Raw genomic sequence first — 23476 nt, 5'->3', positions numbered from 1 at the left:
AACTTCAACCTCCCACATGTTTGGCATTCCGATATTGAGTTAAGTTTGGTATGCAGTGACTGTTATGGGTTGAATTTTGTTCCCCCAAAAAAGATATGTTGAGATTCTAATCTCTGATATCTCAGAATGTGACCTTTTCTGGAAATGGGGTCTTTTGCATTTAACCAAATTATTAACTTACTAAGTTATTAAGGTGGGCCCTAATCCAATGTATCCTTATAAAAAGGGGAAATTTGGCTGGGCGCGGTGGCTCCCGCCTGTAATCCCAGCACTTTGGGAGGCCAAGGCGGGTGGATCATGAGGTCAAGAGATCAAGACCATTCTGGCCAACATGGTGAAACCCTGTCTCTAAAAAATTTAAAAAAAAAAGAGGGGGGGAAATTTGGATACAGACATGCATAGAGAGAAGACAATGTGAAGAGTAAAAGGAAGAATATCATATGAAGAAGGAGGCAGAGACTGGATTTATGCTGCTACAAGCCAGGGAATGCTGGCAGCTACCAGAAGCTGAGAGAGACAGGAAAGATCCTTTCTCTAGCAGTTTCAGAGGGAGTATGGTCCTACTGACCCCTTTATTTCAGACGCTTTGCCTCCACAATGAGATAATAAATTTCTGTTTTTCTGAGCCATCCAGTGTGTGGTACTTTGTTAAGGCAGCCTTAGGAAATTAATACAGTGACACAGAGTCCACACATAGCTGTGAGCAAACAATTTTTTTGTGTGTGTTACAGAGGCAGTTGGCAGAATACTACCTTTTATGGAATTTCTCAGATTTACAAAACATGTTTTACAGAAGGGTCCTCCTTCAATCCATATTTGTTTTGGCTGAAGACTCTCTCCCAGCAGATTCCTCTCAGGAATCTGCTTTTGTTGCTTGTGAAGTTTGTTTACTTAATACTAGGAGGTGGGGCCGGACGCTGTGGCTCACACCTGTAGTCCCAGCACTTTGGGAGGCTGAGGCTGGTGGATCACCTGAGGTCAGGAGTTCAAGAACAGCCTGACCAACATGGAGAAACCCCATCTCTACTAAAAATAAAAAAAAAAAAAAATGAGCCAGTCATGGTGGTGCAAGCCTGTAATCCTAGCTACTTGGGAGGCTGAGGCAGGAGAATCGCTTGAACCTGGGGGGCGGAGGTTGCCGTGAGCCGAGATCACACCATTGCACTCCAGCTTGGGCAACAAGAGCAAAACTCCTTCTCAAAAAAAAAAAAAAAAAAAAAAAGGAATAAAGAAACTAGGAGGTTGGGTGAGGAAGAATTTCGAGCCTATAGACAAATAAACGTAAATTCAGAGCTATTATTTCCACAGTTCTCTGAGAGGTTTTGACAAGCTAGTGAGGTTTTAAAGCAGGCAGTGTTGATGTGCCTCACTTAATCTAAATGAACACTCATGAATTTCTGGTTTTCTTAAAAAAATCTAGCAGATTGAAAAATTATGGTACCTACATGCATTTGGGAGAAGACGTAGTCCTAGTAATCCTCTATTTGATGAAGAAATCTTGTATTCAAAACATTTAGGAATCAAAGATGTCAATTATAACCTTATTGCCAGGGCAATACATTAACAAGTGAGGCAACTACTCAGAATTATAGATTCTTTTGAAGGTGAAAGGTCAGAGGCTATAACATTAAATAGGCTGTGGTGCCAAAATAGGACCTTTTTGTTCAGTTCATATTTCAAAGAGTATGTTTACATTAATTGATAACTGAATAACTTAGTAACAGTTGTGAATATTCACAGAAGTGAATAATGTATGAGAAAAAAATATCTTCATATGTGTGGCCTGCCTTGTTATTCTCTTTAATGATGTTTTTCCAACAGAATTCTTTCTTTTTTTAAAAGAATTCCCAGACAGGCATGGTGACTCACACCTATAATCCCAGCACTTCGGAAAGCCAGGCAGGCAGATCACCTGAGGTTGGGAGTTTGAGACCAGCCTGACCAATATGGAGAAACCCTGTCTCTACTAAAAATACAGAATTACCTGGGCATGGTGGTGCATGCCTGTAATCCCAGCTACTCAGGAGGCTGAGGCAGGAGAGTTGCGTGAACCCAGGAGACTGAGGTTGCATTGAGGCGAGATCACACCATTGCACTCCAGCCTGGGCAACAGGAGCAAAACTGTCTTAAAAAGAAATTCCATGCTCGTGGATTTAGAAAATCAATAACTTATTTTATTTTATTTTAAGTTCTGGGGTACATGTGCAGGATGCGTAGGTTTGTTACATAGGAGAATGTGTGTGTGCCATGGTAGTTTGCTGCATCTATCAACTTGTAAATATTAAACTCAACATGCATTAGCTGTTTTTCCTGATACACTGTCCCCTGCTATCCCACCAGGCTCCAGTGTGTGCTGTTCCCCTCCCTGTATGCATGTGTTCTCATTGAATTAGAGTTTAAAAATTTAAGGTTCTCCAACTTACCAGTCTTCTTTTATGGATCTGTTTAATGGATCCTTGCTTATTGCATGGTCATGATGTTCTAATATATTATTTCTAAAAACTTAATTATTTTACTTTGACATGTCAATTTTCATTCTACCTGGATATGGTGTTTGCATATAGTATGAGATAGTTGGTATGAAGTAGTAAAATTTTGTCGTATTTTTTATGAACATCCAGTTGAACAGTATAAATTAATTGAAAAGATTATCTTAATCCTTTCTTACTGCTTTGTGTTCTATCTTTATCATAAATCAAGTCATATGTATAGTCAGTTTCTGGATTCTCTTTTGTTCCATCTGTGTTGAACTTTTATGGTAAATCCAACAATAATATAGTTTTATTAGCTTTCTTTTGGTTAATGTTTGTGTGATATATATCTTCTCTATCTTTTTATTTCCAACTTTGGATAGCCCTTTATTTAAGGTGTATCTCTTAAAAGTCTGTTTTGGGACAGCATGTGGTTTTTAAAATGATTAATCTGATAATCTAACTTTTTTCCTTTTTAATTTTTGTGGGTACAGGGTAGGTGTCTATAGAGTACATGAGATGTTTTGAGACAGGCATGCAATGTGAAATGAGCACATCATGGAGAATGGGGGTATACATCCCTTCAAACATTGATCATTTGAGGACAATCTGACTTTTAATTGGAGTTGTAGGGGAGGCAGAACTTTGCCTCTTCCCTTTTAGGATTAAATTGACATAGATCAACTGGAGAAAACCTACACATTTCTTTAATGCAAGTTTTACATGACACAGGAGACCTCATAAGAAAATGAATACCCCAAGAAGTAGTTAGGGTCAATCAGTTATATACTGAATTGGACAAAGAATAGTAAGTTGTGAAATAAGATAAGGGGTTTCGGGCTACGGAAGTTAATTAGGTAGAGAAATGACTAGGAAGATAAGGTTGATTTGACAGTTTGGTTGTACAGATTTTCGTGATTTTAATTCCCATCTTTTGAAAAAAAATACATATATATGGAGGACCTCTTTCACATGGGAATTTGATTTCCTGCTTTTAGGAAACAGAATAAAGATCAGAGTGGTCTTGTACCTGCTGTTTTTTGTTAAGTGCCCTTAATTTAAAATATTCAATATGCTTGAGCAGCATATTGAGAGGGTGACATATTCTTACTTCTTCAGAGTATTTCATATACTTTACTTTCAATGTGTAACTACTGATATGTAACTTTTAATCTACCACCTTACTTTGTGTTTTCTGTTTTTTCGACTGGTTCTGTCTCTCTCTGTCTGTCTGTCTCTCTCTCTCTGACTGATTAAAATGAAAACATGACAACCTCCCTTACCCACTTAGCTTAGTAGTTATGTATTCATTCACTACTTATTTAGTATTGCTTTGAGAATGACCTTTGGTACTTTGTTCCAAAGAAGACAGGGAACTAATTACACATATTCTACAAAATAGGGGTACAGAGTTTTGAGGATGACTACAGTAATGATTTGCATTTTCTTGACCAAAATAATGTTAATTCCTTAGGTGTTCATGGTAGGGAGAATAAATGACCTTTATCTTCCCACTTGTCTGAAACACACTAGATAGGATTGTTCGAAGTGATTTAATCTGCTTTTGGTCATGTTTTCATAAGCATGAAATCTCTCTTTAGAACCTGGGGGATACTTTCTGTTAGCTATATTGTAATATATTAATTTGTGGCAGTCATTTGTATTTGAACCCCATGGTCTTTAAGGACCCACATAACTTTGGGAAAGTGACATCCTCACCTTAATTTCAGCATTCAACCAGAAACTCGGGGTTGGTTCTTTCCTGAACACTCTCCTGGGCATATGAAATGTGTTTGGGTTATCTTTTCCTCCTTTCCTTGCATATTTGATCCTGTTGAATATTAGTATATCTGCATATTCCTCCTTTCTTGAATATTAATAGCCCAAATTTCATTTAGACATTAATTCAAGAGTTATTTATGTATTTATTTATTATTGTTCTCAAAGGTGGAACAAGTATAGCAGGGAATCATTGGAAAGGGAGATCTAGGTTTCACTTGCTTTTACTAACTGGCTTTGTGACCTTTTGGTAGGATATTTTACATTTATTTAAGTAATCTATAAAAAGGAAGAACTTGAATAGATGATCTTCAAGCTTTTCTGTAGAAACTTTTTTGATCCTATTCAAATATATTTTAATAAACATGTAAAAAATATTTAGCGAGGAAGTTAAACAATATTTATTGCCTTTGGTATAAATAACAATGCGTATTTATGTGTGTAAGATTTGTAAACTGCTAAACACATGAAGCAGATTGTGAGATACAGAAAATATCTTTTCTTTTATAGTGTTCATTTTGTCCTGCCTTTTTTTTTTAAATGAAGTCAAAATGCCAGTAAGATCAGATCTCCAGGTATGTAGCCCTAGACCAAAAGTAACTCTTTTAATTCTGAAAATCTCGTTTTGTTTACTTAGAAGTATTCACTGCTATGATTTTAGCAATGACAAAACTTACAGTTTTTATAAAATGGTCAAGAATAGTTGAAATAAAGTATTCTTTCACTTATTCAATAAATTTTTGCAAAAGCTATATTAAGAATATAAAGTATTAAAAGATGTCTATTCTTTATACCTACCTTTTACATTGAAAAGAATTGTGCACTGATTCATGCATAATTTATGCTTGGATATTTTCATGTTACATTTTAGAGATTAAGATATTGTATATTTAGGTAAAGTGTAAGTGTTAATAATCTATTCATATATGCAGTTCACAGACAAATCTGTTTGGTGATCAGGTTGTAGTACAAAAATTTGTTATTTGTGAAGTTGTATTTTAATAGCAATTATGGCATATTTTATTAAGGTTATAAATATTATATAAGGGTAATGCTTAAGTTATGTTGGCATAATTTCTAAAAGGTGCTTTTGCCTGTCTTTATGCATTTTTCTTTACTATTGAAACACTGTTAAGAGATCAGTAGTCAGATATGCTAGGCTGTTATTCATGGTATTAAGTATTGGTTACTCTAAAATTTATTGTGCTTTTTTCATTGGTTTTTTTTGAGTTTGACATAAAGATGACTTTGGTAATAAAATATATGAATTGGGAAATATTAGTAAAAATTTTTTTTCTGTTAAGAGTCTTGTTGTCAAAGAAATGTAATTTCTAACTCAATTGTTCCAAATTTAATAGTGGCCACATTTTTAAAAATTAAGCCAGTTAATATTTTGTGAGCTCATTTGAGAGTTTTCATGTGAAAACAGTTCTCAAATTACTAGATTGCATAAGGTAATTTATTTTGGTTTTGATTCAGTATGTGCCAATTAATGTATTTCTCTAGCAGTTGGAAAAATGCATTGATGATGCTCTCAGAAAAAATGATTTCAAACCTTTGAGAACACTTTTACAAATTGATATTTGTGAAGACGTGAAGATTAAATGCAGCAAACAGTTTTTCCACAAAGTGGACAACCTTATTTGCAGGGTAAATATTTATTTTTGCTGAATGATTGTTACAATTATTAGATAGAACTCTAGTTTTAGGAAGAAGTACTCCATCAGAAAAAAAAGATAGAAAGGCTTGGGAAAGCTCAGTTATAATTATATATATAAATGCTTATTTAACCATTTGCTTATTTTTGTTTGAGGAATCTCAGCACATTGGAATGTCATTTTCCAAATAAAAAATACAAAAATATGTGTTCACATAGGCTTTACTATTATTAACTGTTACTGAAATTAGGGGGAAAAAAACTTCAGCTGTTTGAAGTTTAGACAAGTTGATAGATTTTCTTTCAAACACCTATCAGTGTATACTTGATGTTATGTGGACAATGCCTACTTCTGTCAAAACTAGTATGGAAAATAGAAAAATCACCCCAAACTTTGAATTTAATTGATCATATTTAAGGCATTTTCATACACGAGCAAGGGTGGTTATTGATAATCCCCCCAGTATCTGAGATTCATTATGAATCCAAGAAATTGAATAAGAATTCTTGTGTCTGTAAATACATGGAGCTTTTTACAATGGAAAGTAGCTGATTCATTGTATTATAGTATAAAGTTTCTTGGATTTATACAGATTTCCATTTTTGTCCTGAGTTTTGTCATTCCCTGACTGTGTGGCTTTGGACAGGTTGTGTTCTTGAACCACATTTTTATCTATTGCAATATAGAGATGATTGAAATGAACATCATTCAGGATTTGTGAGAATTATCAATATGTGTTTAAAGCTCCTTTTAAAATGTCTATTTCATACTTTTTTGTATTTACAGAAATGTTAATGTATACCGTTTATTTCAGGAACTTAATAAAGAAGATATGCACAATGTTTCAACCATTTTGGTTTCTGTTGCAAGATGTGGCAAAAATATCAGTGTATTGGGGCAAGCTGGACTTCTAACTATGATAAAACAAGGACTAATACAAAAGATAAGTATAGAATATGTAACATATTCATGTGAATGAAATATGGTAAAAGGTGTGTTTTCTAATAAAATAAGAAATTGTCCAAATTGTTGAAAATAAATTTAGCAACGTCATATACAATTTTGAGAATAAAATATTTCTGTAAGTCGTTACAAATATAAAGATCACAAGAAAACTGTGCAAAGACAGACTCCGTGATAATCATGTGAGTTTAAGCTCCCTAAGTCCTTTATTTGCTTTATTATCTCTTTAACTCTTATTATCTAACTTCATTTTTGTTTTTTTATTGTTTGTCTCCCATGCTAGAATGTAGGATATTGATTTTTGTCTGTTTCATTCATTGCTACATTATTAGCACCTAGAATGTTATCTGAGATGTATGTACTCAAATACCTGAATTAAGGTAAAATAATATGAAAACTTCTCATACAGTAACAATAGCAAAATGGTCTAAATTGTGATGATGATTTACTTCCATGTATTATAAATAATGTACCCTAACTAGGAATTTGAAGGACGAAATGAGAATCTTCTGCACGGAATCTAGATTAACTTAATCTCTTCCCATTTTAAACAATGGGAAAATATGGTGAGTTAAAAAAGGAAGATATTTTAAAAGCATAAATTTATTTTGATACAATATTAAAATTTTGATTTTGAGTGTCTTTGTTCCTAGGTTTACTGTTTATACAAAGACAGATAAGTATAGTCTTTTTTTTTTTTTTTTTTTTTTTGAGAGGGAGTTTCGTTCTTGTTACCCAGGCAGGAGTGCAATGGCACAATCTCGGCTCACCACAACCTCCGCCTCCTGGGTTCAGGTAATTCTCCTGCCTCAGCCTCCTGAGTAGCTGGGATTACAGGCACGCGCCACCATGCTTAGCTAATTTTTTGTATTTTTAGTAGAGATGGGGTTTCACCATGTTGACCAGGATGGTCTGGATCTCTTGACCTCATGATCCACCCGCCTCGGCCTCCCAAAGTGCTGGGATTACAGGCTTGAGCCACTGCGCCTGGCCGTATATTCTTAAAATTATTAAAATGGAACTCAAAGTAACTAATAAGTTCATTCCTTTTTTTTTACATGGTTGCCTGGTTTGAAAAATCCAAGGAGATTATTCAGAGTCAAGAAAATTCAAAAGATGAAGCTGCTCTTAATATGATAGAAGACTTAGTTGATCTTCTGCTGGTAAAAATCACATTGATTACCCTGATGTTTATAAAGCATGTGTTTATTTAAAAAACAATTTATGTTCTCTGTGCCCTGAGCCTAAAAGTCACTAACAGATTGGTTGGTGACTCGACGAGATTGGTCGTTCAGATTATGTAAAGCATTTATTCTGGTAAATATAACTAAATGACTAGTTAATAAAAAGTAATTTTGCTATGAGTTAAAATGCAATCTGTCATTTCAGTACCATTTGTAATGGTTTATAATATAGACAGTAACTTGTAAATTAAATATTATTCACTTTTTTTCAGGTCATACATGACGTCAGTGATGAAGGTATAATAAATACTATTTTCTATTGGAACAATAAATTACTATTAGAGTTTTAGTATAATTTTACAATTCCCATAGTATTGTCTTAGTATTAGAAATTCATTGTCTGATTCAAGGATCAACACACTTTTTCTGTAAAGGGCCAGATAGTAAATATTTTAGACATTGTAGTCCAAGAGAAAAACAATTAAGAATATTATGTAGGTACTTGTATACCAAGAAAAACAAATTTTTATAAATAGTTTATTGATGCCATTTAATAATATAATATTAAAAGTAGTTGTACGTTTTTTTGTAATACGGGTCTCCTAATGAAACTTGCATTCTTTTTGTGAGAGAATAACATTACACTTAATCAGGGTTCAGAGTTAGTGTTCTGTTTTCCAAATTGATTGTAAACATTCATTTGTTAATGCCTATCTATAATGAGGTTTTATGTATGGCACATTAGAAAATGACTTTTCATGCAGACAGTGCCAAATACATAAGCATGCTTTTAATTGAGCGTGTTCATCACTTGAAAGGCATTAATAGAATTGTTAGGTTCTTAACATTTGCATTTCAGAATGTCATTACATTGCATATTAATCACTTCCTATTGAAGGTTATGTGGAAGCTTTCCAACTGCACAATAAAATGGATTTTGACATGTGGAAATTTCCTTTGTACTTACAACAAAGTTTAAAAACACTGCTAGACCTGTAGTTGGAGTTTGGAAAAAATATATTCCCGGAAAATTTGTGTGGAAGTGGAGATATTGCTTCCTCTTTTAACTTTTGATAGTCTGAGAAGTTATAAAGCAGCATAGCATTACTTGCCATTCAAATCACCGTAGTTATCAGAATGACTTCACTAGAGTTTAAGTTCATGATCTAAGCATTATTTTATAATTTTGGGCCCAGTTCATTTAGAAACATTGTCAATTCTGCAACCAGTGCTAATTACCAAAGCCATTGAGTATTCAACAATTAGGGTTGATAACGATTCTTGTTCAGAAAAATTCCAGTCTTGGTACTGGATATCAAAAAGTCACAATAAAACCCCACTGCCATTGGACTGTTGTGTGTTAGGGAAAGTCAGAATACTCAGCTTCTGCTTCTGACAAAATTTCAAATGACTAACCATAGCTAAATCGACAAGAGTGAGTGATGTTCACCTTTGACACTACTGGTTTAATAAAACACAATAGATTCAAATAATTTCACAAAGCACTTGCTGTTGAGTAATACAGTCATGCAAAAACAGGACGTGTGAGTTGCATTTAGTTTGTGGGCCATAATTTGTCAACACTTGATCTAGTGGAACAAATTTTTCATAGTAAGCTATCGAAAATACAGAATATGTTACTACTACAGATCCAAGTTATTTTAGCTCTGTGTTGATTGAAAAAGTCTTACCTAGGACCGGCCACTGAGGCTGGTGAATTATTTATAAATAAAGGTACTTGCTTCCTTTAAGAGTTTTAAACAGATTGCCATTGATTTAAACAATAATTAATTCCACTTTTTCATTGACTGTTTTTGCTACGTAACAATGTAGTCTAAATTTTTACATTTTTAGGGAGAAAGCAATCTAAAGCACCAGCAATTGTAAAGTAAACCACCTGATTTTTAAAGTAAATAAATAATTGTATCTTTTCATCTGAGTGCTTTTGTTCTATCTGTAGTCACTTTGGAAAATTGTACATTAATCTAAAAAATTGTATGTTACCCTTAAAGTGGCTCATATCATTTAGAATTTCATTAAGGCTAAGATATGTTGGTCTTTATGGGTATAAAAATTTTGATGTATAACTAAAATTTTTTGATGTATAACTAAAACTGAAGTCAGTTTTAGAAAAAGCCTCAATATTGAAGTTTCCACTTTTGAAGTATATTTACTTAATCTAAAAAAAAAAAAACTTCCTTATGTGTCTGCAGTTAGAAGCTAGATCTAGACTTACTTCCTTGACAGTATTAAAATCAATCCTATCTGGTGAGTGGAAGTTTTTGCAAGGCCACATAACTAGTGTAGTGATAGAATTAGGGACTTAGTTTCATTCTTTCTCATCCCCAAGCCCTAGTGAACCGCCTTCTGAACTAAAGTAGTATATCCTTGGTACTACTTTTATTTTTTGATAGAGTCTCCTGTCACCCAGGCTGGAGTACAGTGGTACAATCATGGCTCATAGAAGGCTTGACGTCCTGGGCTCAGGTGATTCTCCCACCTTAACCTCCCAAGTAGCTGGGACTACAGGTGCCCGCCACCAGGCCTGGCTAATTTTTGTAGAGACAGGATTTTGCCATGTTGCCCAGGCTGGTCTCAAACTCCTAGGCTCAAGCACTCTGCCGACCTGGGCCTTGCAAAGTGCTAGGATTATAGGCCTGAGTTACCATGCCTGGCTCCTTTCCGCTAACTCCTATTAGAAAAGACTAACAGTTAAGAGAATTTGAAATGAACATTTATCAATAATTTAACACTTTTATTCAGGTAAAAAACAAGTAGTGGAAAGTTTCGTACCTCGCATTTGTTCCCTGGTTATTGACTCAAGAGTGAATATTTGTATTCAGCAAGAGGTAAAGTCATTTGTTTGATTCTGTTTTAAAAACTAAAAATGAGAAAGTGAAGAAAATCAATAACAATTAAATGGAAAAATTATTTTATCTAGGACTAAATTACTTACCTTCAAGTTTATTTCTATCATCTTAATGATCTATTATTGCCTGATATATTTCTTAAATAGTTATGGAAAATTTATAACCATACTGGTTTATGTATACATACAGCTCAAATGGAAATTATACCATCCAGATTTTCGGGGTCCTTAAGTATTTAAATGCTGAAAATAATCTGTGTTAGTACATGTATGTGTGTACATGTACTATAATCATAAGAACAAAATAAGGTACTACTTTTTGGCTTTCTTAGATCTTATAATGGAGTTATAATAAATATAAGTTGTATTGTAAAAGTATAAATGCTTTAAGTACAGGAGTTGTTATATCCTATTTTTGATATTCCATAGTTTATGTTTTTATATTCATTACTTTATACTTTATTTTTGTATTTTTTGAGACAGAGTCTTGCTCTCTGCCCAGGTGGGAGTGCAGGGCCACGATCTCAGCTTACCACAACTTCTGCCTTGCGGGTTTAAGTGATTCTCCTGCCTCAGCCTCCCAAGTAGCTGGGATTACAGGTGCACCCCACCATGACCGGCTAAGTTTTGTATTTTTAGTAGAGATGGGGTTTCACTATGTTGGCCAGGCTGGTCTTGAACTCCTGACCTCAAGTGATCTGCCGCCTCGGCCTCCCAAAGTGTTGGGATTACAGGTGTGAGTCACCATGCCCAGCCTATTTTATACTTTACATATTCTTTCCTCCATCCTACTCCATTCCCATAATAAAACTTAGTGATTAAGCAAAAATTAGGCTTCTAAGTTTATGTGCCTAGAATATTTTTCTAAATAGTATTTCACTGAATATAAAGTTAATGCATTATCTTTTTTTCTTTTCTAGATAATAAAAAAAATGAATGCTATGCTTGACAAAATGCATCAAGATGCCCGGAAAATACTTTCTAACCAAGAAATGTTAATTCTCATGTAATAATTTGTACTATATTGTTTTTATTCTTAAAAACAAGAATTTAAGAATGTTTTATAAGACAATCATGAGTTTGCATTAATATTGAAACTGATAAACTTGTAGCTTTTTAATATATTTTAGTATATGTATATAATTTCTGCAACAGTTGGTGATATTAGCCACTTACAAATTTTAGTGAAGTTTCTTTTTCTCATGCACTTCCTATTTAATTGATTCTGGTCCAGTTTATAATTTGTTGTTTTAATTCACAGGGTTAGTATGGGAGAGAGGATTTTAGATGCTGGAGGTAAGTAAGTCTTTTCAAATCTAAAATTATTCCATATTTATGAAGAGTAAATAGTATCTTTTTAATTAAAATATTAGCATAGTAATGTGAGACTGAGGGAATTATAAACTTTAGGTACAATCAAGCAATTTTTAATAAGTAAAAATGAAAATTATCTTTGGGACAAAAAATAATTTATGACAGTAGTTGTCAGATACATAGAATTTGTGCCTAATGGTAGACTTATGAATAATATAATAGCTTAATTTTTCAATAGATCTGAACTACTTGTGCTAAAGAATTTCTCAGATAGTATTTTATGAAATTAGGGTGTCTGATGTACTTGGTATTGATGAATTTGTTTTTAAACAATTTGTTTATTAAAATAACTTAAAATTTATTTTCTAAGCTTTTTGTGAATGCATTTTATTATGATGATTTACATGTAGAATAAATCATGGTTTAAAGTACTCTGGGATAACTATAATCATGGTTGCACAAAAGGAAAATAGATTTTATGACTTATAGATAACTGTATGGGGTTACTTTGCATTTTCTGTCTCTAATAATGAAATGGCAGTGTCTTTGAATATTTAGAAGTCTCAAAATTTTAAAAAATTTTGCTTATTTCTTCTGTTAACACACTTGTTATTTGAGCTGTGTTAATTGCTCAAATGATGAGATATTTCTAATCCTTAAGAAAATATTAATAGATTAATAAATTACACTAATATATTCTTATTTCTCTTGCTTATTCTAATACCTTGTAAAATATGTGGTCTTTTATAAACTTAATTTTCATAATTGTAAATCAAACATTAACTTTTTTTTAAATAGATTATGACTTACAGGTAGGCATTGTAGAAGCTTTATGTAGAATGACCACAGAAAAACAACGACAAGAACTGGCACATCATTGGTTTTCAATGGATTTTATTGCTAATGCATTTAAAAGAATTAAGGACTCTGAATTTGAAACAGTAAGTTGTATAAAAATAACAGAAATTTGTGAATTTTTAAAAATTACTACGATTTTTAAAAGTCTTTCTTTTTAAAATTAGGATTGCAGGATATTTCTCAACCTTGTAAATGGCATACTTGGAGACAAAAGAAGGTAAACTTAATGGAAGATACAATCATTTACTGATAAAGAAATAGAGCTCAAGAGTGAGCACCCAGTGTTGAATCTTTATAAATTTAACTGTATTTGTTCTGTTATGTTGGAGTGTAAAATGTGCATAGATATTTAATTTAGAATAATAACATGATTTTAGCAAATTACTACACTAGTAATCTGAAATAATTCTGCACTGGCCTTGTTTTATTTTGTACTTTTCAGAGGAAAAAGTTCATTTCTGTTTAATTCATCTTAAGTAATAACTTTGGATGTTCAAAATTGGCTTACTATATTTCTGAGTTGCATATCCATTATTAATGTTTAAGGGATAATGTAAATCTAGATATATTCATTACTTGAATTGTCTCCTTCATCCACATACTGGAATGTAAATACATAGCAAACTAATCATTTTCATTTATAATTAACATACTTTAAGTAATGTCTTTCTGAGGGGCATGAAAGGATATGTAATGTAAATTTTAAATATTTTTTTTTTAATGACAGAAAAAGAGAGTATTTGCAATGCCTGGCACCTTACAGATGTTCAACACACATTTATTGGATAAATGAGTTCACATTTACTTTACTTAGTAAAGAAATTAAAGCTATTGTAAGGGTGGTGAAAGGAGTCATATTACCTGAATTTGAATCATAAGTTTCTCTCTTGCTCTTCTAATACTGGGCAAACTATTTAATCTTACAGGCCTCAGTTTCCTTAGCTGTTATACAGTACTAAAAACTACCTCATGTGTTTGTTGTATAGATTAAATGAGGTAATATGCTAAATATTTAAAACAGTACTTAAGAAAGCATTCTGTGAATTTTACCATTTTTAACAGAATTATTCATTTATATTCTTATCTCATTTAAGTTCTATGGAAACATCTGTTATACTAATATAAGCTAAATTAGGAAACTCTGGTCATATTTGGTAGCACACTGTATTAATCCATTTTCATGCTGCTGATAAAGACATACAGAGACTGGGCAATTTACAAAAGAAAGAGATTTAATCGGGTTTACAGTTCCACGTGGCTGGGGAAGCCTCACAATCTTGGCGGAAGGCAAGGAGGAGCAAATCCCATCTTACATGGATAGCAGCAGTAGCAGCAGGCAAAGAGACAATGAGGAAGATGCTAAAGTGGAAACCCCTGATAAAACCATCAGATCTCATGAGGCTTATTCACTACCACAAGAACAGTATGGGATAAACTGCCATCATGATTCAATTATCTCCCACCAAGTCCCTCCCACGACATAGGGGAATTACGACAGTACTATTCAATATGAGATTTGGGTGGGGACACAGAGCCAAACCACATCACATACAAAAACATTTGGTGCAATCATTTTAATCAAAATGGTAGATTGAGTAGCATCCTCAAAGTAATATGATTTTTTCTGCGTAAATGTCCATTAAACATGTATTTTGAAAAGTATGAAAGAGGGAAATAAGATTTGGCATGATTTCTATTGATGGACAAGATTATGCTGTGAAAGCTTATTTATTTTTTTCTTAAACTACTTTTTATTTCAGGGTTTTTACATTTCCTTGTCTGTCAGCATTTCTTGATAAGTATGAGGTAAATTTTTAATTTAACATGTTATTTTAGCTAGTGCATGAATTTTGATAGTCAAGTGAATTGTCAGTTAAAAATGAGTAAGAAAATTAAAAATAGTTGTAATTAGATCATGAATATAGCTGGTCTAGTATTCTGTATCTGGCAGTGACACCAGGAGAAATTTTATGGAGCAGCATGTTCATTGACAAGAATAACTGAAAAATAAAGGCTATAGTCCAAATTTTCTCCTGTTTCCTTAAGACCATTATTGATTTATCACGTATGAATCTATTCAGACTAGTACTTTTAACTTTTATTAGCATTTGGAATAGTCGTGATTTCTTGGAACTAATAGATTTTTTTGTAAAATATTAAAGTAGCATTTCATTTGATTGTTTTAAAATTTATCTAAATATTACACTTGTTTGTTCTTTCTCCTACTTTGTTTTCTTGATGTAGCCATTAATATAACCTCATCATTTTCTGTTATTTCTAAAATCATTGTATATGCCAGTTTTATATGTTTATTTTATTAGCTGCAAATACCATCAGATGAAAAACTTGAGGAATTTTGGATTGATTTTAATCTTGGGAGTCAGACTATTTCATTCTACATTGCTGGAGATAATGATGTAAGTTTTATTCCCTTGGTATTATTCTATATGTATATATAATATTTTTACCCACTGTAAGAATGTGGATTTCTTTATATATTTATTTTTCTAGCCAGCCTTTACATAGATTTTAACATTAGTTCTAGTAGTTTGATTAGCATAGCAGCCTACTATGCTAATTGTAAATGAAAATGGTTTCTGATGTTTTATTGTACCAGAAAAAAATGCTAAATTTCAATACTAATTTTTTAACATAAGCTTTTAAAAAATAAATTACATGTTAATTTATGACAGATATAGTTTTATATTCATATAAACAAAGTGAATTGACTTTTAAAAAGAGAACAGTTACTCAAATACAGAGGCATTCTATTACAAATTTTGTTAAGACAGTGGTCTTAATCATTCATAAAATCCTCTCTTTGGAAATAGGACTTGATTGGAAGTTAATTTTAGTTCTTTTCTTCCTATGCTTTATCATAGCTGTGTTTAAGTCTTCCAAATAGGCGGCATATTTTCTGCTGACCTGCGTATTTTTTACCTGAGGAAAATTCTTGAGCCATTATTTCATAATAGATACCACCTCATATTTGATACATTTGCATACATTTAGCTCAAATTGTGTAGTCCATTTGTCAAAATCTGAATAAGAGTTGATCAGCATTTACTAATCTGGTTGCAGCTGGTGATATTATAATAAGGCTTTAGTCTTTTTAGTCTGTTTCTTCTAGATTCCTGCTATTTGTCCCAGGTAAACTTTATAGGTGAACATTAACCAAATGCCTTGTAAGACTTCCACGTCTTTATTGCTTTTTGTTTTAGAGTACCTTCTTTGAATCCTTAAAATTGAGTTCCAGATACTAGCACTGCTTCTCAGGGGCACCGACAGTTTCCATTAGTGTATTTCTCCTGCAGAATTTGTAGGAATACTTGAAACATTTTTTTTTTTTTGAGGAGCTACTTAGGCAGGTGCAAAAGTAATTGTGGTTTCCCCCATTGCAAGTAATGGCAAGAACCGCAATTACTTTTGCACCACCCTAATAGAATTTTAGGAGAAGAAAAAGTATTTATATTCAATGGCAGTAAGTACTATAAAGGAAATAAACAGGGCAGTGTTCTTCATTCAGCTTGGTCTAACGGATTATTGAGATAAGAAAAGCAATTACACTATAACAGTAAAAATGATAGGGAAAGTGGAAAATGCATTTAAAAGTGTTAAATGCCTACTGTGTTCCAGACACTGATCAAGATACTGGGGGATTCTTGTTTCCAAAACTCTGTTTAGAATCTGCTCTTTTCTGAATTCTGTAGCTTTTCTGAAATTCTGTAGAATACAGGAATGTTGTCCCTGTATTCTCTTGCTGTCCATAAAAGCCATTCTCCAAAATGGCTCCTTAAATCCTTCTGTCTCTCTGACGTGGCATACAAGGCTTTTTTGTGGCCTGGTCTCTGGCTGTTTCTCTGATATTTTATATATTTTCTATGATGACTATGTTCCAATCACATTTATTTTTTTATTTCTCTAACACAGATCATGCCCATCTTAGGTCTTTCTACTTAGTTCTTCCGCCTAGACCACTTCTTCCAGGTCATTGTATCTCAGTCCTTCCCAACTAGATTTAAGCACAAATGTTGCCTTCATATAGAGTATTCTCTGGTTACTCAATACAGAGTATTCTCACAGCTGTATTATTCCACATTGTGTTATTTCCTTTACGTGATTACTATTTAAAATCATTTCGTTTATTTGTTTTTTGTTGTCTGCTTTCCTGCATAGAGTAGAAGATTAATAAGATCAGGAACCTGCCTATTTTTTTGTTTATAGCTGTTCAGTGGCTCATGTTTGTTGCAAGAATGAGTACATGGAACATTGAAAGAATTAAAAGATATACAGAGGGCATAGGGGATTGGAAAAATATAGGAAGTGTGGGGCCAAAGGAGGATTATAAGTAAGAGGTAACGTCAGTTCAATGATATTTGAGAACTATGTGTCACAAATGTACTAGGCACTAGAGAACGCATTTGTGTAAAAGATCCCCCCAGTAGGAGAAATCGATACAAACAGACTGGGGAGAATGAATTAAAAAGGAACAAGATCAGAGGCAGTTTGGAGGCTTTCACAATAATCCAGGTGAGAAATAATTATGGCATGGTTTTGAGATGTGACAATGGGCATGGATGGAAATTGATGGAATTCAGAAGGACTTGAGAGGAGACCGGACTGAGCAAACTTGGTGATTTCTTTGTAATTTTTCTGAAAAGAGGAAAGATTACTAAGATTTGGGTAGCTAGATGGAAAATTTGGGTAGCCATAAGTAGAGATATGGAAGCTGCCTTTATATAAATGACAGAACCATGGGATTTAATGAGTGCCTACATGAAAGAACTTTGAAAAACACAAATTTCTACAGGATAGGTAAATGAGATTTTAGCCAGAGGTATACTTGAAGAATCGTCCAAAAGGGAACAAATTAAAAGGGTGTAGTGTTATGGATGACAAAGGAAAGGAATTTTTTATGGGAGAAAATGATCAACACAGTGAAATACCCCTGAGAGGTGGGATTAAATAAAAACTGGTAACCCATGAAAGAGCAGTTTCACTTATGGGATAAAGAGTTTAGGCATTCCTAGACAATTAAAATATTTGTTGAAGTAAAGACATTAAGGAAAGAACTAGCATGAGATATGGATTCAAAGTAGGGTTTTTTGTTGGGTATTTTAAGGATAAAAGCTTTCAAAAATTGATGGTGAAGGGCAGATAGGGAGAAATCGAAGGGAAAAAATGAAGTCAAAAGCAGGAGGAATAAAATGGAGGGAGAGTGGAAGTAAAAATGGAACAAAATTGCTACATATTGATAACTGTTGGAGCTAGTTAAGGGTCTGTTTTGGGTTTATAATAAATACTGTGATTTTGATTTAAATTAATCTGTTTAAAAAACTACATAATGAAAATTTTCAAAGTGAACTAAGTGCCTTGATATATAAGGAAGAATCACTTTTAAGTTGGTAGATGATGACAGTTATTGAGAATAGAGTATGCCAGCTGAGATATTCCTCAAAGGAGTTTTTTACACACAGAAATATGAGACTGCTCAAAGCTTTGGGGAAAAATTGGAATACCGTCCCTTTCCTCCTGATCCTGAGGTTTTGAGGTAAGGGATAAAGGTCGTGACATCATTAGGGTATGACTGGTTTCAATTAAGGTATGGAAGAGAAGAGAATTAGTGAAAAGAATGAGGATTTAGAGGAATTGCTCTGGAATGAGTCCTTAAATAACAAAAGTTGGGATTTATTTTTCTTACAAGATTACTGGAATGTTTTAGGGTCCCATTTTTTTTTAGGAATGGTATTTAATTTTTACTACAACTTTGTGAATTCAGTATCATTTTATTCACTTATACAAATTTTCAATGAAAATACTTGGGGCAAACATTTTAGGCTATCATTCATATATATTCATATTTAAATCAAAGGACAAACAGTTAATGAGTATTTTGATTACAGGGCCTGGAATATGTAGTAGAAGTGGGAATTGAGGAATGAGTATGACTTCACAAAATATTTCAGAGACAACATAAAAAGACTTGGTAACATTTTAAAAAAGGGTATCCTCTAATAAATACTGACAGTCATTCTGTTTTGGCTAAGGATAGGAAATTGTCAATACCATCATCTTTTTAAAAATGAACAAATACGTTAAATGTAACATGTATATTATGTAGTTAATTGATGGAGTGAGAAAAGTGTTATATAAACTAGTTACTTAGAGATTATTTATAAATGGCATACTTAGTGATTATTTAGTAAAAAAAAATGATGGTTTATGTAACCTAAAATATGATGTTTAAAAGAAACTTTAAATTCGAAATAAATTATTTACCTGTTTTTAAATTTAAGGATCATCAGTGGGAAGCTGTTACTGTGCCAGAGGAAAAAGTACAAATATACAGCGTTGAAGGTATTAAACTTGTTTTTTAAATTTTCTTCTCAGTTCTTACCATATGGAACAAGTGTGACATCCTTTCTGCGTTAACAAAATAGACTAATGAAAGCAAAATCAGTATTTCCAGATGTTCACATTCAGAAATGCATAAAATTCCTTGATCCCAGTTTCCCTACTAATCTCCCATCCCTACCCAGGTACTTACTTCCTTCTATTTTGTCTAGAACCAGTGATCACATTTGTCATTCTTGTCTCTATGTTCAAGGCTCCTCACCTTCCATCTCATTTGCTTGATTAAAAATGAATATCTGGTTTCTCCAATTCTATAATGGGAACTGCATAACACCATGGACAAAATCAGACTTAACACTATTACAAATTCAGATATTAAGACATATTTTAGTCATTTCAGTAGACACGTAGTAATTTCTTATTATGCTTTTTATTAGCATTTTTGTAATGATCAGTGTTACTGAACACCTTTTCATGTGCTTTCTGGCCATTCATATATCTTCCTTTGTGAAGTACATATTTAAATAGTTTGTTCATATATATATATTTTTTCAATTTCTTTTTTTTTTTTTAATTTTTTATTGGATTTTAGGTTTTGGGGTACATGAGCAGAGCATGCAAGACAGTTGCGTAGGAACACACATGGCAGTGTGCTTTTCTTTCCTTCTCCCCTTCACCCACATTTGGCATTTCTCCCCAGGCTATCCCTCCCCACCTCCTCCTCCCACTGGCCCTCCCCTTTTACCCCCAATAAACCCCAGTGTTTAGTACTCCCCTTTCTGTGTCCATGTGTTCTCATTTTTCATCACCCACCTATGAATGAGAATATGTGGTGTTTCTTTATTGGACTCTTTAGTTCTTAGGTATCCTAGATTCCAATCCTTTGACAGATAAATACTCTAGTTTTCTCCCAAACTGTATCTTACTTACTCATTTTCTTAATGATGTCTGGTGAGCAGAAGCTTTACATTTTGAGACCTACTTGATCTGTTTTTATGGTTATTGCTTTCTGTGACCCAAGAAATTTTCGTCTGCTCTTAAGTTACTAAGATGTCCTATTATTTTTCCACAAAATTTTATGGTTTTAGCTTTTATGTTTACAAGTATTGTAATATCAGATTAATATTTGATTGAGGTGTGACATACAGATTGGAGATTCATTTTTTCTTATGGGTATGCAGTTATTACAGGATTATTGATGTAATGACTTTTCTACTGGATTTCTTTTTGTTGTTGTTGAAAATCATGACTCTGTAAAAGTGGGTCTATTTCTTGGTGCTCTAATCTGTTCTATTTATCATAGATCTACTTGCTATTCTTTATGTCAATATCATACTGTTTTGATTATGGTAGATTTGTGGTTAGTCTTGAAGTCAGTTAGTATGTCTTCCAACATGGTGGTTTTTAAAAGTATTGTTTTAGAAATTATAGGCCTTTTGAGCTTCTATATAAATTTTAGAGTTAGTTTGTCAATTGCTTCCTGGAATAATTACTTAGATTTTAGATTAATATTGGGAGAAATAACATGTTAACAGTAGTAACTATTTTCATTTATAAACATGGTGTGTCTCCCCATTTGTTTAGGTCTTTGATTTCTCTCAATAGTGTTTCTTAGTTTTCATTATGTAAGTCTTTTGGTGAATTTATTCCCAAGAATTCAGTCTATATGATGATAAATAGAATTGATCTTTAATTTTACCAGTAGTGGGATCTGCAAATAGAGATAGTTTTACCATTTTCTTTCTGATCCTTATGCACTTCCTCCCTCCCTTCTTTCCTTTCATTTCTTTATTGCAATGGATAGAACCTCTAGTGCAATATTGAATAGAAGGGATAAAAGTGAATATCTTTGCTTACTTCCCAACCTTGGCTTAGGGAAGAGCATTCAGTATTTTACCACCAAGCATGATGTTAGCTGAAAGTCCTTTGTATATAACCTTCATCAGGTTAAGGACGTTGATAACTCTTCATGTTTGTACATGCATGTGAAACCATCATGGCAATCAAGTTAATAAACATACCAAAATTTCTTTGTACTTCTTTTAATGTATCCATCCTTTTCCTACTGTACCCCCAGGCAGTTACTAATATTTTCTTTATCTTGGATGCATTTACATTTTCTAGAGTTTATATAAATGGAATTATACAGTATGTAGCAATTTTTGTTTAGCTTCTTTCTTTTACAATACTTTTTTTTTAAAAAAAGATTCAAGCCTGTTGCATGTATCAGTTTGTTCTTTTTATTGCTGGGTGTTATTCTATTGTATAGATATTCTTCAATTGGCTTCTATATTCAGCTGTTAATGAGCATTTGTAATGTTCCCAGTTTTTAGCTATTATGAAATGCTGCTGTAAATATTTATGTATAATTTCTTGTGAGAATATATGCTTTTATTTCTCTTAAGTAAATACTAAGGAGTTCAGTGGTTAGTTCAGACCCATAAGCATATGATTAGCTTTTGAAGGAACTTTTAAAATGTTGTCCAAAGTGATTTTGCCGTATTACATTATCACTATCATTGTATAAGAGTTGCATTTGTTCTACGTCATTTGTAATACTTCTTATGGTCAGTCCATCTACCATGTTGCCTTATTGCACTGGGTATATAATCTTCTGTACAATGTTAGTAGAAATTATGAGAGCAGACATATTTGCCTAGTTTATGAGGTTGGTGTTTGAGGATGGAGGGGATATTTTTTTCTTCAATAGTTATTTCATGGTGATGATTTCTCTAATCAGGTAAGAGTGGGTTGAATATGGCACTTCCTCATCTCTCTCTTGCTGCCTCTCTTGACATGTGACACACCTACTCCCCTTTTGCCTTCTGCAATGATTAAAAGCTTCCTGAGTTCCTGGTCAGAGACAAATGCTGGCAGCATGCTTCCTGTATACTCTGCAGAACTATGAGCCAAATAAACCTTTTTTAAATAAGTGGCCCACTCTCAGGTATTCCATTATAGCAGACTAATGCAGACTAATATAGTCTTCTAAAAAGATCTGTTGTTTTCTCTCTTGATGAGTCATATGTTGTTGTCTCTATGCATGTCAAATAATTTTATGATAGATAATGCATATAGAGGAACTATAGATGCTCCAGATGGTTCTTCTACCAGAGGGGTTTCTTTTTTCTTCTTAGGCAGAGGGGCTTAAGGACTGATCCAATCATGGATGTTGGTCTGTGTTCTAGTTTTAAGTTTACTCTTTGTCTTATTTGCCTCTATTACTAAGGTGTGGCCATCCCAGTCTGTTGATCATGAGCCTATTAGATTTGTGTCTTCTGAACCTGAGAGACTGTGGGAGATACAGTTCTGCCTTTTAGAGGATTCCAGCCCAGCTCTCCAGCCTTTACTCTACTCAATCCAAAATCCAGCAAATATTTTGAGCAGGACACTTAGCATATGCCTGAGGATGATACCTGTATCAGGCAGTACATTGATTTTAAACCTGTGAGACTATTAGAGAGTTAACTCTGCCTTTTCACAGGTTTTGTCCAGCTCCTTGTGCTGCCCCACAATGAAGAGAAAATTAATTATGCCTTTAAGCCTCTAAGTGTCCTATTTGTTACTCCAGGGACTACTGCTCATTAAATACTTGCTTGTCTTTCTTATCTCCAGCAGAGATTCTCTTCTTAATCCTACAAACAGAATTAGCAAATTTCCTTCGAGAAAAAAAGGCCAGAGATCTTGTTACATGTCCAGCTCTCTGACATCTTTAAACATATGATATTTTAATCCTACTGATTTTTCAAAAGTGGATATTAGCCTGCCACAATATGCTACATTTTTCCCAGAAGTGGAAGTCTCCAGCTTCCAACTTTAAATCTCTCTCACTGCTACTTGGTGGTCTTCCATGTTCACAGTTGCCATCCCTCTCCAGTTCTCTAACAGCCGCTATTTAAATTTTTAAATCATCCTTAAGAACCTTGCCTTTTTGCTTTCACTATGATGTGTTAATTCAGATCATGAATTTTTCAGGTAAGAATGCCTATACATTTTGACCCTTCAGACCCTCCATCTCCAAACATC

At 33.3% G+C, this 23476-nt stretch overlaps 1 protein-coding gene across 5 annotated transcripts in view; it reads left to right on the top strand.

Annotated features, from left to right (window-relative positions):
* Positions 1–23476, top strand: part of SYCP2 (synaptonemal complex protein 2) — an 84790-nt gene that overhangs the window by 7381 nt on the left and 53933 nt on the right. For 3 of the 5 annotated variants that reach the window (XM_078372037.1, XM_054255513.2, XM_078372038.1), the window contains exons 2-14: positions 4761–4825; positions 5757–5900; positions 6723–6853; positions 7932–8034; positions 8328–8352; positions 10819–10904; positions 11845–11930; positions 12186–12220; positions 13037–13179; positions 13261–13313; positions 14857–14902; positions 15418–15513; positions 19393–19453. In XM_078372037.1, the coding sequence (XP_078228163.1) occupies positions 4802–4825; positions 5757–5900; positions 6723–6853; positions 7932–8034; positions 8328–8352; positions 10819–10904; positions 11845–11930; positions 12186–12220; positions 13037–13179; positions 13261–13313; positions 14857–14902; positions 15418–15513; positions 19393–19453 (1033 nt within the window). In that variant the 5' untranslated portion in view covers positions 4761–4801. The remainder of the gene's footprint in view (positions 1–4760; positions 4826–5756; positions 5901–6722; positions 6854–7931; positions 8035–8327; positions 8353–10818; positions 10905–11844; positions 11931–12185; positions 12221–13036; positions 13180–13260; positions 13314–14856; positions 14903–15417; positions 15514–19392; positions 19454–23476) is intronic. The other 2 variants (XM_078372036.1, XM_078372039.1) reach the window with 2 other exon arrangements.

This window comes from Callithrix jacchus, chromosome 5, assembly GCF_049354715.1.
Source record: "Callithrix jacchus isolate 240 chromosome 5, calJac240_pri, whole genome shotgun sequence".
NCBI lineage: Eukaryota > Metazoa > Chordata > Mammalia > Primates > Cebidae > Callithrix > Callithrix jacchus.
The sequence above is the reverse complement of the archived record's forward strand: the minus strand, read 5'-3'. Positions and strand labels throughout refer to the sequence as shown.